General features: G+C 35.8%; 1 protein-coding gene across 1 annotated transcript; it reads left to right on the top strand.

Moving 5' to 3' along the window:
* Positions 1-4131: 4131 nt before the first annotated feature.
* Positions 4132-15511, top strand: LOC137064287 (myosin-11-like). Its single transcript, XM_067435660.1, has 10 exons — positions 4132-4168; positions 4375-4707; positions 5299-5874; positions 6171-6263; positions 6505-6579; positions 11923-12249; positions 13688-13894; positions 14760-14807; positions 14942-15001; positions 15135-15511. The coding sequence occupies exons 1-10, from the start codon at positions 4132-4134 to the stop codon at positions 15365-15367; spliced, it is 1989 nt and encodes a 662-aa protein (XP_067291761.1). The 3' UTR covers positions 15368-15511.
* Positions 15512-17031: the final 1520 nt, after the last annotated feature.

Here is a 17031-nt window from a genome sequence, read left to right as displayed (position 1 = left end):
TAGTATTGATGAATCTTGCCCTTCAGTAAGATGTTACTGAATGCTCATAAGATTATTATTTTACTGTAACAGCAGTGAGATGTCTGTTCACTGGAACATGCTCTCTCGTTTCAATAAAACATATAGTACATTTCCTTAGCTGACAGCCTCATCCAGGCCCATCTCCTTCGTGACCAAGCTGTGTTATATGACCTGACGTTCGTGAGGGTGGAATTGGCACCCATCCAGTGGGTATCATCCAGATAATCAATCGAGATATGCTTCTGGCTAACAGCCCATATGGAAATTTTCTAAATTTTTCTATGCCTTGACCAATCAGAATCATCCATCCTGATATGACGTAGTGACCCGTGTTAGAGTATAATTGCTGCTGCATTGAGTGTGTATGCAGAGCAGCCTATGAACTCTTTGCTGAGTATTAAAGTTGACTTCTGTTGATGAACCTGAAACCATTCTTCAGTAAAATGTTCTTTAATTGATTGCATCTCTGACTTCTGGTCTTCTTCATTCATCATATCTGGTCCTGGGTCTTAACTGTAAAAAACTGTACGTCAAACTTTCGATTAGGATTCAATAGAATTGATTCTCCAGTTGGACTCGCATCTTTCTGGGTGATAGGACAATATAAGCCAAGGTGAGCAACAATCTAAAGTTATCACATTTTCTGTCTTCAGATCTGCCACACTGTAAAAAAAGTTGTTGTTTTTTGTTGGTTTAACTTAAAAAAGTAAGTAACCTGGTTGCCTTAATTTTGAGTTTATTGAAGTTAAAAATTTGAGTTGATACAATGAAGGAAATGTGTTTAAGAAATAGAAACTCAAAATATTATTGTATCTGAACCACATAAAAAAAATTGATAAATCATGAAAATAGCACTATTTGGCATGTTTCACTGCGTCATCAGAAATAAAACACACACAATTACCCAATATGCTTACAAAATCTTTTAATAGTTTTAATAAAGGTTGTCAAATCTAAAAAAATATTCATTGTATTAACTCAAAATTGTAATTTCAATGAACTCAAAATTAAGGCAACCAGGAAACTTTTTAGGTAACAGGTAACCTTTTAGGTTAGGCAGAAGTCTCTTATTTCAGTGATTTATAATTAAGTTTGATGCTGACGGTGGCTTTTTCCCTCTCATCAGTGAGAGATTAATCATATAGGCTTGGCTACATTGTAAAAAATAAAGATTTTACGGAAAATCGTTTTTTTGTTTTTTGTTTTTATTATTAAATTTTTTTTAAGTCATAAATTGTTCTCAGAACTCTGTAAAATTACAAACAATATCTCTAAATTACCAAATTTTGGTACATTTTACATATGACATTAATAACAAACTGCAGTAATTCACATTTTTTTTATTCCAAAAAATAAAAACATTTCTTTAAAGTTTTCTTAAATTATATATATATATATATATATATATATATATATATATATATATATATATATATATATATATATATATATATATATATATAATGCAGTCAAATGACTGGCAGCCAAACAAAAAACATAAAATATCCTAATTTAATAATTAAATTTTGGTTTTTGGATATTTTAATTCAATAATCGTACATATTGTGCCTTTTAATAAAAGCTTCCACTTTTCCAATTCAGATCCACAGATCTAAATAACCTTTTCCATGGCCCTCCATAATGTGATCCAGTTGGGGTTTAAAACATCTATTCAAGTCTGAAGAAGGACATTGTTGATTTTACTCTGATTCCATTCCAGCAAACATTTGGACAGTTAAAGGGGGGGTGAAACACTCAGTTTCAGTCAATCTCATGTCAATCTTGCTTACCTATAGAGTAGTATTGCATCCTTCATATCTCCGAAAAGTCTTTAGTTTGATTATATTTATAAAAGAAATATGGGCTGTACTGAGTCTTTCCGGAAAAAACCGAGCGCCTGGAGGCGTATCGTGTGGGCGGAGAAACTCATGCGTGGAGAAACCCATGGCTATCGATCTCAGCTAATAGATATATGATCCAGAATCATTCGGAGGCTGAAATAAATTGAACAGGAGAAACAGCAACAGCAGGACGTCCGTCTCTGTGGTATGTACTGTATTTAGTGGCCTGTCAACATTTGTGTCTTTACTAGCAGTTTATGAGGACATGATTCGGTTTATGGACTATTGTATGCGACTAAACCTTAGCAGTAGCAAGCAAAACGGTTTTACACGTCAGACTAGTGTAACGTTATACAACAGAGAACAGCAATGGAGTAACTTTAGCGCATTTGAATGACGAAGCACGCGATCGTGTCGTTTACTGATGTTTACTCACGCGGCGGTAGCCGACAGAACAGACATTTGAAGCAGTTTTACTCACCGACTGCTTCCAAAGCAGGACCGAACCTTTATCGCTGGGACCGCTCCGTCAAACACACACTTCTTTGGTATGATTTGGTAAAGTCCTGACAGCAGTGAACGGTGGAGATACACTTTGCAACGCGACTGAAGCGATGTTGTGAAGCTTCCCGTCATTTCTGCGTTCAAATCGGTTCAAATGCAGCGCTGCCTTCCCAGAATGCTGTGCTGAAGCGTTGAAGTCGCTCGACGTCACCCATAGGAATAAAGTGGAGCGCGGCGCAGACTATAACGACGACTGGATCTGCAGCTGAGCGAGTGTTTATGGGCGTGCATTTCCTCTCTCGCTCTAGTCACGCGCACACCCTACCGGGAGAAGAGCCCGTACGGCCCATACAAGGACCTTCCGCTCTTATTAACGTCAAGCCGAGCCTGTATTTTTGACACAGAAATACTCCATCAAACGTCCAACATTAGTTTTTGAAACTTTGTCTATGTTTAGGATGGGAATCCAAGTCTTTAACAGTGTAAAAAGCTCAGTATGCATGAAACAGCATTTCACCCCCCCTTTAATGGCCGTTGAAAGACCCCTCCGACACATCCCATCATGGTTGAAAAATAGTTCCAATAAATGTGAAAGTTGAACGGATGTAACTGAATGCATTTGAAATGTTCTGTTACTTTACTGATATGTCGTTCTACCGCGACTATTTCTGGCCAGGGATACGACAGGAATGTTTGTCCATTTCTAAAAAAAAGCTGTCCGATGAAGGTGCCACTTCAATAGAGGGTTTGCACAAAAGAAAAAACGAATCCAATACGGTTGTCAATTGGACAACACGTAATTACGACACCATGTCATGCTCCTGGTAGGCTATGTCTTGGGGTGATGTGAGAATTCTTGGCCAAAATAACTGGACGTATGGATGCTTATCATAAATATGTTTATTAAAATATATAGTTCGTTTTTGTAGGCTATACAGTTCTATTTTTAAAGCGGTTTTGATGGGGTTAATTTCAGTAAGAAACGTAGTATTTTTCATATCTAGGCTAGATGATTTTCTGTCTATCTGTTCTCTCAGCAGGTGGCAGATAACTTAATTTAATTTAGATGTGCAATATATTTGACTTTATACGTAACTTTTTTTGTAAATAAAAAATATCATATATTTAAATAATCTTCAAATAAAATAAAAATTTTCTTTATTTCTTTTCTTTTTTTTACCTTTTGCTGTAGGCTATATAGCATCCATATTCATACTTTTAGAAATGAAATCTTAATGAGAGAAATCAACAGTAAGGCTGCATTATTGAAGCATCTGTTAAAAAATGCCTGGTCCCAATGCTTTGAGAGGGTTTAAAATAAAATGACACCAAAAGGCATAAAATAGTCACTTTATTTAGATGGATTGTGCTCAACTTTCGATTGAACAAAATATACATTTTAAACTTCATGTCTGCATTCCTTATTTTATTTTTTTTATTATTATTTTTTTCACCCACAGAACAATATTAAACACAAAGATGTTAAAGAGTGAATAAACAAGCACTGTCCATTATTGCTTTGTGGAAGTGAATTCATGATGATAATTGACGATTAAAAAATAAAAATTCACATGATTTTACAGATTATAACTGAATATATAACAGAAAAAAACACTAAATTCATCGATTTACTGCTCATCTTGTTAAAAGGTTGGTTAACATAAAAATAAGATTTGGGGAGATATTCATGGAAACATTTATATGCTCATTTATTTTCTAGGCTTTGCAGTGGATTTTTCATCTCTGAGTTGCAGAAATATTAATAATGGCTGAAGCTAAAGAAGTGTCAGAAACTAATCAAGGCAAGTAAACAATCACGTGTGGCTCTAATGATTTTTCTGTTTCACTGTACAATAATGTTTAATTGTTTCATTCCCTTCTACAGAGTTGTCTCTGGTTTGACATACTTTAACTAGTAAATTAAAAAAGATAAGGGTGATTTTAAAGTGACTATGAGTGTGACGGGGACTTTTCATGATGTTGTTGAGAAATGTATTTCTCCCTCCAGCTAAAGATATTAGTCTTGAGGTTCCCAATGGCACTGTGTCTGCTAATTTTGGAGAAGACGTCACCTTACCTGTTCATCTCTCACCTGAGACCAGTGCTGTGTCCATGAACATCAGATGGTTTAGAGAGTCAGAGCTCATTTATCAGTATAACAACGGGCAGGAGAAAACAAATGATAACTATGAGCAGCGACTGAGTCTGTCCATTCAGGAGCTGGAGAGAGGAAATCTTTCTCTGACTTTTAGAGATGTTCAAGAGTCAGATTCAGGGAAATACACTTGTAAAGTCTTTCCTGATGGATGTCAGACTGGAGTAGTTCACCTGGAAGTGAGAGGTAAAACTGCACCTGCAACTTCTCTTCTCCAGCTCATTTCTGTAGTTCATTGACAGTAAAATATTGTTATATATTTTCTTCAGTGGGTTTTAAAATATAATTGAGTGCTGTCCATGGCAATATACCAGTATTGCTACTTTCATGTCTTAATTTCTCTCTCGCTTCATACCAATTGTGCATTTAGTAATTGTTAGATTTTTTTAATATTCTTTTCAAAAAATTACTGCAATAGAGTGGTAATTGGCTCACTTTGATATTTGGTTCATTAGAGCTCCATAAAAGTGGAAAGACTTGAAAAAGAACAAACAAAACTAGTAGTACTGATAACAATATATAAACAATGTGTATATGTTTACAGTGTCTATGTAAATGTTTACAGCAGCCAGATAATGTGTATGTATTTCATGTAATGTGTGTGTGTGTGTGTGTGTGTGTGTGTGTGTGTGTGTGTGTGTGTGTGTGTGTGTGTGTGTGTGTGTGTGTGTGTGTGTGTGTGTGTGTGTGTGTGTGTGTGTGTGTGTGTGTGTGTGTGTGTGTGAAGACCATTGAGGCTAACGTTTTTGTTTTTTGTGATTAAATGACACAATGCAGGGGTAAGACAAATGTTCAGAGAGTTAAAGGAAATGAAGAGAGCAATAATGGGATCGGAGCGAGAGATGGAAATGGAAAGATGGATAGAGGAAATGAAGATCCAGACAAAGGAGCCGGACCCCGAGATGGAAAAGAAAATGGAGAAGATGGAGGAATTAAAGAGAATAAAGGAGGAAGTGGATATAAATTTTGAGAAAGTGGAGGAAGAAATTAAACATATAATGGAAAATGAAAAAAAATTGGAGGAATTGAAGATAAAGAAGGAGGAAATTAAGAAAAAGACAAAGGAATCAGAGATAAAGCTTAAGGAAACAGAGAGAAACTTGGAGAAATCGGAAAGAGATGTGGAGGAAACAAAGAGAAAGATGCACGAAATTCAGCAAGATATGAATGAAATGGTCCTTGATTTTAATAGGAAGCAAGCAGAAAGACAGAAAGCAACGAAGGAAAGGGAACTGAAGTGGCAAATGGAACAGCTGGAACATGAGAGAACATTAAAGGAAATTGTTGAGAACAAGAATAAAATGATGAGAGAGTTGAACGAAGCGGAACAACTGTACAAGAAAGATCTGGAGGGTAATGATAGATCATCAAAAATGGTTCTGAAAAAATCTTCCAGATTATTGTAAAATTATTTTATAAATAAAGACATAAACAAGGAAGGTCAACATGGGATAGTTTAAAGGCTTCTTCTGATTAATTTGGTTTACTTTTAAATTGTATGTCCTACACTTAGATGTAGAAAGTATTGATGAATCTTAACCCTTCAGTAAGATGTTACTGAATGCTCATAAGATTGTTGTGTCTTATTGTTCTTATTGTATTGTTTTACTATAACAGTGAATTATGTATTTTTTGTTTTCATATTTTAGAAATTAAAATTAAATTGTCTTCAATGACTGATGACGAAATAGAGGCATATGTCAATTCTATATTAGAAGAGGATAATGAGACCATAGACACGGGTAGGTATAAGATGCATGCAGTTGCTGTCATGTAGTTAAAATATAAATACATCAGGCAACTTTTTATGACAAGAGTAAAGTCTCATCAAAGTCTTATTTCTAGCACCTACCGAGAAAGAAACCCTGATTTAATGTTAGTTTTAGATGAAGACTTACCATAACAGTCGCCTTTTGTTTTTGTGATTTAGTTCAAGTTAGGTGATGCATGTCCTGTTTCTTTCTTTGTGTGTCACTATTGCAGTGGAAGGAGAGAGTGGTGATCAAAACACAAGACCAACAGAAGAAGAGAGGACTGACACTGAGCAAGAGACCCCAGGTACATCATCACAGGTTCAGTAAAGAGCAGGAACATCAGAATCAGGGATTCACCTACAAGAGCTACACACACACACACACACACACACACACACACACACACACACACACACACACACACACACACAAGAGAACCCTGGCATAACAATGCGGACGACTCAAGAAGAAAAGAGGGTTTCCACAGAGTAAAAGAGATCCTCCACAGAAAGAGAAACAACAGCATAATCAGTCTCATCACTAGAAGATACAACACACACACCAGAGAGGCCAAGACAATGCAGAGACTGCAGCATGTTGGGAAGGATGCTCGGCCCACTCCCCAAAGCAATACTTACTAATTGCTATTAATTTACTTTGGCAAAATAGGTTATACTAGAAAAAAAATCCTTGTTAATCTAATCTTTGTTTGTTAACTGACCAATTTGAGTTTTTCCTAGCATTTAGATGTAATGTCGGAAACATACTTTTTCTCAATTTTGTTATATTTGGTTTGGTGATGTTTCTGATTTGATCAAAAAGATGGGGTGCCAGTGATTTCTCATGTCACCTATTTTAATGATTTCTGTCAGCAAACTTTTATTCCAAAGAATGGGTTACTACAGCACCTTTAAAATTCTCTTTCTGTTGAATGAAACATAAAATGTTATGTACTAATGTTTGTAATCTAATCTAATCCATAATTGCTTTAACATATAGTCAAATTAAGATAAAAAAATAATTTCATACTTATTCACAATATAAAGAATGTTTTACAATGTTTCTTTCTGTACTGCCTAACACTGTTTACACCATTCATCTTGCTTGAGTTAAAACATATTGTCACTATAATAATAAATGAAAGTGAAATCAATGCAAGTGTACCGCAGAGCTTTACACTTTCTCTCTCTGCTTTGGTTTTTGTTGTGTTGTGTTTTGTTTCATTTTCACTTTTTGTTCTCCTTTTTTCGCAATCATTCCTACATTGGAATTCATGTATTTGTTTAGTGTTGTTTGTAGTTTTTTATTACTTTTGTACTCGGTTGTCTTGAAAATGTTGTTGATGAGATGAACAACACATGCCTGAACAAAACACATGAACAAAATATATAACACTGGCCTAGTGGTTTTTGGACATTTTACTGCAAAAATACTACATAGTGAACCTTAAGGGCTTTAAATAATGTGCACTGAGTTATAAAAAAAAATTCACCCCCTTCACAGATCAACAGGCAACATTAGCCGTATAGACCAAGACCACAATTTATATCAGGCTGTAAAAATTTTTTTTTTTCTGCTGTAAAGTTGGGCATTTTAACATGAAGCTCAATGACCTTCTGCTTCCTTCTGGAGCCTGTCCCTAGTGGCCAGTAGAGGAATTGCAGTTTAAGTCACTTCTATTTTGGCTTAAAGAGAAACTGGGGGAGATCGTCACTTGTGCAAAACCCGAAGAACTGGTTTCAGTCACGGTTGAAAATAACCTGCTGACTTTAGATTAGAATTCAATAGTCCAACTGGACTCAAAAAAGCCTATTCTGGGTGATAGGACAATAAAAGCCAAGGTGAGATACAGTCTAAAATAAATATTCTTCTCCCTCTTTTCTTCAGTCTACCAGAAGTCTGTTCTTAATTATTATTTGTTAAAATAATTAAAGTTAATTACATTTAATTCAAGTTAAAATAATAATTAACTTAAGAGTTAATGCTGGGTGACAGTGACTCTTCTCCCGAGATAAATCTTTCTACATTGGAATGGAATATTCATCAGGATTCACTGAGGAGTTTTAAGTTAGCATTAACGAGGTTATTTAGGCTAACTGAAAGTGAAAATAAAACAAGATAATAAAAAACTACGTAGATCTTTTCGTCTGTTCAAGTTCAGTTCAAGAAGCAATGTTGATATGTTATGGATTACGTTTAAAATGTAACTCAGTAATTTATAAGGACTGATTGAGGGTTTTTGGCGCTTCAAGTATGAATCGCATTAATATGCCTGAGCGTTTGCATGCTGTCTATATTCTTCTCCCAAGCCCCGATAGGGGGCAGTAAGACACTCATTTAACCCATAGACAGTAGATTTAACCTAATTTGGTTAATGCACTTTTTAAATTTTTATTTTTGCGAAATATGCGACTGTTGTTTTTATTATTTAAAAAATGGCTATGTAACGCGCTTTACTTGCTGTGAAATAGCCTACATTTAAATGATTGTTGTTGTTGTTGTTAATGCTTTTTCTGCTTGTTTTCGGTATCTTAATAGCATTCATTTTCACACGCTTAGAAATAAAATGTAAATGAAGAGAAATCAACAGGAAGGCTGCATTACTGAATCATCTGGGTATTGATTATCTGGTGGTGTTATGCTTTTGGGATGTTTTAAACAAAGGAGGTGACAGCAACCGTTTAAAATGTATTGTTTGATATTGCAGGCTGTAATTTAAAATACAAGAGTGGCAATTTATGAGTCATTCTTTTTACATACCAGATGTTTGTAATGTTGGCACATCTACCTTGAAGAGTTTTCAAACCTGAATTATTGCTGAACTCACAATCGTTTTGTTTCTTTTGTCTCATATTTAGATTTTCCCTTTGTACATTCACATGTGTTTTTTCCATTCTGGAGAGTGTAGTTTATTGGTATTTTATTTATTGAAATTGACAAGATTAATACTGCTCCTCTCAGGGTAAATTAACATCAAATTAAGATGTGAGGAGATATTCATGGAAACATTAATTGTCATTCTCTTCTAGGCTTACAGTGGATTTTCTGTCTCAGAGTTCTAGAAATATAAAAAATGGCTGAAGCTGAAGAAGATCCAGAAACTAGTAAAGGCAAGTAAAAATGATATGTGACTAAATATTATTTACATAGGAAGGATTTTTAATTGTTGGCTCTTAGTCTGACATGGCATATTTTGAACCTTGAGATCCTTTAGGTTTAATTTCTTACACTATTAAAGATATCACGTTCAAAAAATGTCATCGAAATAAATGCAAAGTGGTGTTATACTTTAATTGTTTGTTTGCTTTTGACACCAAGTTCCAATAAATTGTTTAAAGGGGTGCTGAATTGGGAAATCAACATTCCCTTGAGCCTTTGATATAAAAGTTCATCATGATATAAGAATATCCTGTATGATTCAGAGCTGGAAACTTCCTTGTTAGTCAAAGAAAAGCTTTAATTAACACCAGGCCCAATAAACGATCGATCTCAAAATATGCCACACCTTGACGTCATCGTGTGGTGAGACATCGCCTCAAAAGAAGATGAACAATGCAGCTGTGTCCCAAATGACGCACTTATGCACTATGCTCTTATACACTATGCAGTTATGCACTATGTACTCAACCATGTAGTGTATGAACTTTACATGTTTTTTTTTTTTCATTCAGTGTCGGAGTCTGATAGTGTCTCCCTCTCCACTCCGTAATTAAAGCTTTGACAGTCAAGTGCATGAAGTGTTCAACTTTCCACACTTTGTTTTTTCCGTTAATTTAGTGCATCATACGGATATTTAATAGCCTGGATGCCAGCCGAATTTAGCCCCGCCCACAACATTTGAGGTCGGACAATTCAGTCTGGAGTCTGGACTTGATCCGTTGAGGAGTAATTATGCCCAAACAGAAACTGTTCAGACCAATCAAAATTGTCAGTCAATTTTATAGGATGACAGATAACGCAACGTAATCATTGTCGTGGAAATTCTCAATACAAATACCTGACTTCACCACGAACAATTCAAAACAACTCCCAGTTGTTGATATAAAACTATAAAAGTATCTCGAGGGTAATCCCTTTCTCGAATACATCTAACACAATTTCAATACTTTCGAGGTAATTCGCCTCTCAAAGTAAGGTGACGGCGTCCCGTCGAGAAGCTAGCGTTTACTCAAACACACACGTGAGCACACAGGTCTTTAACATACACTCTCACGCTGGTCTCTGCAGGATCCTTAATACTGTCGTATTACAGCCTCACCTCGAGAACGGCTCTATAGTCTTCTAACACTATCACTGTCTCTGCTGTGATCTATTGAGCGCAGAATCTTTAGTACTTCTATTCCTCAGCTATGTAGCAAACTGACACCACTCCCAAGTTGCTTTTTGCTGAAATGAAGTTTTATTCACAGCCAGGAGACCACTGGTCACAACTACCAAATGAGTCTCCTGAACAATAAGAAACGTGTTCATTTAAACAATACAGCTTGAGTGAAAATCAATGTCACTCAAGTTTCCTTCACTGTGATTGGTTTATAATGTTCTATCATATGGCTTCTATTGTGTTAAGCACCTTTTTAGGTGGTCTTTGACCTGAACATCCTTAGTCTGCGTTTTTCTGTAGTTTCATGTTAAATAACCCTTTTACAACTTCTGAAGCCATTATATCAAATATTTCCATCACACTACTTACACATTTATAATTAAAAACATTTGGGACACAGCTTGCCTGATTCTGTAGCCCCGCCCACCGACTCGTACCTGACATGACATAGACCTACACAGAGCTAAACCAGATCCAACTTCCAAGCAGTAAACATACCGCATAAGCTTAATTCAGATTCAAATGAATGCATGGATGAACTTTATTTTGAATGAAGATCCAGCTCACATGGGTAAGACTTTGTGCGTTTGTTCCTTTTTTTGCTCCATTTCACCACAGATTAGTTTGTTCCTTTTTTTTTTGCTCCATTTCACCAAGGATTCATTTGTTCCTTTTTTTGTTGCTCCATTTCACCAAGGATTCATTTGTTCCTTTTTTTGTTGCTCCATTTCACCAAGGATTCATTCGTTCCTTTTTTTTGCTCCATTTCACCAAGGATTCATTTGTAAACAAGACTGGATTTGCTGACAGGATGAGATTACATGAATGAATGAATGAATGAATGAATGTGTGAAATGCAGTGAAGCGAAATTATTCCAAATTGGAAATAACATCCCAATTAAATGTGGGTGGAAGAAAGATAAATCATTGTGTTCGCTTGATAGACATTTTGCGAGCCCTGAGGGTAAATCAGTTTTCCCACACGCTTTCAAAACAATTCCTCACGTGTAACGGGGAAGCAGAAGCTCATTAAATATGCAAACCTTATCCAATCATAGCTATGGAGCGTTTACTTTCAAGTCTTCAGTGCAACATGCCCATAAAAATCAAGTGTTCAGGAAAGAGGGTTGAAATCCAAATCCAGGGTTGAAAATAGCCTATTACTTATTCATTATGTTTTTGAATGTAAAAACCTAGCAAACATCATAAGTTCCTCAGACCTCAGTATAGAGAAATAAAAAGAGCTAGTCCATGACCCCTTTAAAAAATTGAAAAAGATAATGTGATGGACCATTCATGCCTTTGATAATACATTTCTCTGTCCAGCTGCAGACTTTAGTTTTGTGGTTTCTGTGTCTGCTAATTTTGGAGAAGACGTCACCTTACCTGTTCATCTCTCACCTGAGACCAGTGCTGTGTCCATGAACATCTGCTGGTTTAGAGAGTCAGAGCTCATTTATCAGTATAACAACGGGCAGGAGAAAACAAATGATAACTATGAGCAGCGACTGAGTCTGTCCATCCAGGAGCTGGAGAGAGGAAATCTTTCTCTGACTTTGAGAAATGTTCAAGAGTCAGATTCAGGGAAATACACTTGCAAAGTTATTCATGATGGACGTGTGAAGACCTTAATAGTTCACCTACAAGTGAGAGGTAAAGTAATAAAACTGCAGCTGCAGCTTCTCCTCATTAAGTAATTATATATTTTGATTAATGGGTTTTACATATATATTTATGCATGGCATTTTTGGGAGTGGCCTTTTATTGTGACCAGCCTAAGTTACACCTGTGCAATAATGTCTAATCAGCATCTTGTGGGGATGTATTATTTCGGCAAAGGAGAAGTGCTCACTAACACAGATTTAGATCTGTGAACAATATTTAAAAAAAAATAGGCCTTTGTGCACAAAGAAAAGTCTTAGATCTTTGAGTTCAGCTCATGAAAATTGGGAGGAAAAACAAGTGTTGCGTTTATAATTTAGTTTAGTGTAGATTACAATACAAGAATAATATTGTCTGTTTATTTTGGTTGAACCGTAAATACATTCAGTCATGCCTGACAACTTGAACTTTCATTAGGATTTGTCAAAATAAAGGTGATTCAGAGATCACTGATTTCTTTGCAAACTGATTAGATATTATATATTAATTTTATGAATCTATAATAAATTTGACGCAGTCAATCTTGCTCAGTTTTTAATCCATTATCTATTTTGGGGAGCTGCCATCAGAAAACTCCATAAAATTACTATGTATTGTCTTGATGAAAATCAAAAAATTCTGAAATGTTGTGTATGGGTTAACTTTAGAGGAGATAAAATATCATTATCTTACTATAAAAACAATATAGGCTAAGGTTAGGTCTAATTCAAGTCCTGTGGTCATTAAAAATCCTATGGCACTTCTAGTAAAATGTAGGGGTGTAACCCCAGTGTCCTGGCCAAATTCCCTCCATTGGCCTTTACAAGTGATGGCCTAATAATCCCCATCCACTGGATTGGTAAGATTTTATCTAAAAGTGCATGAGGACGTTCAGAGAATCATTCTATACAGTGAAACTGCAATGTAATTATAACGATTTTTCTATGATTAGAATAATAATTATTATTTTTTTTTAAATTTGGGTGATTTAACAAGTTAAATGACACAATTGTCTTGATATCTTGTGATTTCCTGTAGGGAAATGAAAGCTACACACTGTAACAAATTATTTAAAAAATAAGTTACCTGGTTGCCTTCAAATTTTGAGTTCATTGAAATTAGTTAATACAATTAACATTTTGGAGAACTGACAAACTTTTTTATTAATTATTATTATTAATATTTTTTAAGAAGCATATTGTGTAATTGTTTGTGTTTAATTTTGGCTGATGCAGTGAAACATGCCAAATTGTGCTGTTTTCATGATTTTTCACATTTCTTGTGGTTCAGATACAATAATATTTTGAGTTTCTATTTTGTAAACCAATTTCCTTCATTACATCAACTCAGATTTTTAATTTCAATAAACTTTTTTTTTTTAAATCAAAAAGTTTAAGGCAACCAGGTTACTTACTTTTTTAAGTTAAACCAACAATATTTTTTTTTACAGTGCAGAGACAGATCATGGAACAGCAGAGAAAGAGAAAGAAACTGGAACTGGAGAGACAGATAAAGAATCTGGAACTGGAGAAACAGAAAATTACACTGAAAATGGAAAAACAGATAATGGAACTGACAATGGAGAGACACACAATGGAAATGGAGGATCTGGAGAAACAGATACAGGAACTCTCCTTACCAACTCATGCTTTACATGGTAAGGACGGATCAGCGTTTAGCTAGAATACAAAACCAACCCATTGGGCCACTGAATCTGCATTAACGACAACAGCTGGGGCAACAGCCTTAGTCCTAATGGGTTGTAGCTATCTTAGCTATCAAAATCCAGTGTTCGGCACTGTGCGGACGTGAGTTTTTGTTGTAGATGTCTGTCTTTAAAAAAAAAAAAAAAAAAAAAAAAAAATTGTGTATTGGGCTAATTAATTGAGATTTCTTACAGCTCTTACAGGTTTTTGGCCTTGTCTGTTCCGTTGCTTCTATTACTCTCCCCTTTTTTGTAAGTCGCTTTGGATAAAAGCGTCTGCTAAATGATTAAATGTAAATGTAAATGTAAATCAGCAAAAATAGTTTTAAAAGCATCTTCCAGACTATTATAAAACTAGGCTACAAATAAAAACTTAGAAAAACGGTTCTAACAGAGTTTTGCTCCAGCCCTAATCAAACACACCTGAACAAGATAATCATGAGCTGAATCCAAAATGGCCCCTATATCTTTAAATAGGGCACTATTTGAGAGGACAGCCATTTGTAGTGGTGTCCGAAACCATAGTGGACGTTATCAAGTGCACTCATTCAGTCCCACATTGCACTGAAATAACGATGTATGCTCAACGGCTGTCCGAGTTCGTTCACTCGTTTTCATTCACTTTAACTGAACTATACGGAATAGTGATTGAGGGTTTAGGGGTGATTTCAGATTCAGCCCAGGTTTTCACAATAACCAGAAAGTTTTATGCAGGTGAGTTTGATCATGGTTGGAGCTTAACTTGAGGGTCAGAGTTGAAAACTTGAATTACAAGTGAACAATTTAATTAATTGTGTTTACTTCTTTTCAATTTTAGGTCCTACACCTAAACGTACAAGGAGTATTGATGGAATTCCCCCACTCAGTAAGACATCACTTCACATGCTCATAAGATTCTGGATTGTTTTACTGTAACAGTAATTAAATGGGAATTATGGACAAGTTTCAAGAAAATGACATGCTAAATAAAAAAATGTAATGTCTCGTGATTGTTTTCAGTGAGTTATGACACACCAGAGTCACCCGAAAAAGAAGAGGAGAAAGACACCAGTGACACAAGTGAGTGTATAAGACGCATGCAGCTGCTGTCATGTACACTGTACAAAAATCAAAAATAAAGTTGCTGCGTTTTTTTTTAGGTCAAGTTAGGTGATGCATGTCCTGTTTCTTTTTTTGTGTGTCACCATTGTAGTGGAAGGAGGGAGTGGTGATCAAAACACAAGACCAACAGAAGACAGGACTGTCATTGAGCGAGAGACCCCAGGTACATCATCTCAGGTTCTACAAAGAACATCAGAATCAGCGATTTCATCAACAAGAGCTACACACACACATGAAAACCCTGAAGAAACAGTGCAAAGCACTCAAGAAAGGAGACAAGAGAGTGATGCCACAGAGCAAGAGAGATCCTCCACAGATATATAATCACAGGAACAAGAAAAAAAACATCAAAATCAGGAGATAGAACACAAACACCAGAGAGACCAGAAAGCAGGTTATGTGACATACCCGGGAATGTTTAAGAGTAAGTGAGCAGATAACCTCAACTTTCAGTTCCAGAAACGGAGGTAACTTAATAATAATAATAATAATAATAAGTTTTATTTATATAGCGCCTTTCCAGAGCTCAAGGACACTTTACAATAAACAAACAACAATAAAGCCAAGTGACAAACAGAGTAGACAGAACAACAGTAGGCAATTGATAGTGCAAGTATAATAATACAGAAATCGGAGTGAGAAAAAAAAAAAAAAAAAAAAAAAAATTCATCTTTAAGACCTATAACATTCAGAAAAGAGGTGTGTTTTGAGCATGGATTTGAAATCAGAGATAGTGGCAACAAAACGGAGTGGTCGGGGTAGAGAGTTCCATAATTTGGGTGCTATTACACTGAATGATCTGCCCCCCATTGAAGCAAGGCGATGGCGAGGGACAACGAGAAAGTTGGAATCAGCAGATCGTAGAGAGCGAGTAGGGTTGAAGGGGAGAAGCAAGTTACAGAGGTAAGGGGGAGCAAGGCCGTGCAGAGACTTAAAAGTGAGAAGAAGAATTTTGAATTTAATACGGTAAGACACAGGAAGCCAGTGAAGATCATGCAGAATTGGGGAAATATGAGCAGAACGTTTGGTGTGTGTGAGTAGTCTGGCAGCAGAGTTTTGAATATATTGTAATTTTGAAATGGAGCTAGCTGGTAGGCCAATGAAAAGTGCATTGCAGTAATCAAGACGTGATGTGACAAATGCATGGATGAGTGTTTCAGCATCAGAGATACTGATAAAGGGACAGAGTTGAGCGATGCGACGTAGATGAAAGAATGCTAATTTGGTGACGGAATTATTGTGAGAGTGGAAAGATAAAGAGGAGTCAAAAATTACACCAAGATTTTTAACAGTAGTAGATGGTTTGATAAGAGTGCCAGCAGTCTCACAGGTGAAGTTGGTGGGAATTTTATTAGTGAGTGATGAAGGTCCAGTGAAAATAATCTCAGTTTTGTCCATGTTGAGTTTTAGAAAATTTGAATGAAGCCAATGTTTTATTTCATGTACACAAGCAGAGATTTTGTCGGTTGTGAATGATAAAGTGGATGTACAGGTAGTGTATAATTGAATGTCGTCAGCGTAAAAATGATATTTAAAAACTTGTGACAGTAAGTTAACCTTGCTTTCTGGAATACACGGTACACCCCAGGGGTTCATTCTTCATATCTTGCTTAATACATCTGAGATGATTTGACAGATCCCAAATCTTTTAATCATGATAACTGATCTCTGGCTAATTTGGTTCTTCAAACGAATATGTGGATTGGATTAAAATCTGTATTAAATTGTATAAGATTACTGCGGGTTCTTGTGTTCACTGAAGAGGGCAGATATATCCATACTCAAAACCACGATCAGCAATGCAGCGATTGGCTGGGGGCAAGACAACAACCAAATTACATCATATAATTAAAGGGGGGGTGAAATGCTGTTTCATGCATACTGATCTTTTTACACTGTTAAAGACTTGGATTCCCATCCTAAACATAGACAAAGTTTCAAAAGTTAAGGTGGACGTTTGATGGGAGTATTTCTTTGTCAAAAATACT

The sequence above is a fragment of the Pseudorasbora parva genome, chromosome 24 (genome assembly GCF_024679245.1).
Source record: "Pseudorasbora parva isolate DD20220531a chromosome 24, ASM2467924v1, whole genome shotgun sequence".
NCBI classification, from domain to species: Eukaryota; Metazoa; Chordata; class Actinopteri; order Cypriniformes; family Gobionidae; genus Pseudorasbora; species Pseudorasbora parva.
The sequence above is the reverse complement of the archived record's forward strand: the minus strand, read 5'-3'. Positions and strand labels throughout refer to the sequence as shown.

Excerpts from the sequence above, each read along its gene's own strand:
- LOC137064287 (XM_067435660.1), top strand. The coding sequence starts at position 4,132 with ATGGCTGAAGCTAAAGAAGTGTCAGAAACTAATCAAG. Across the intron at positions 13,895-14,759 it reads ACCAACTCATGCTTTACATG|GTCCTACACCTAAACGTACA; the intron begins GTAAGGACGGAT and ends TTTCAATTTTAG. Across the intron at positions 14,808-14,941 it reads TGATGGAATTCCCCCACTCA|TGAGTTATGACACACCAGAG; the intron begins GTAAGACATCAC and ends GATTGTTTTCAG.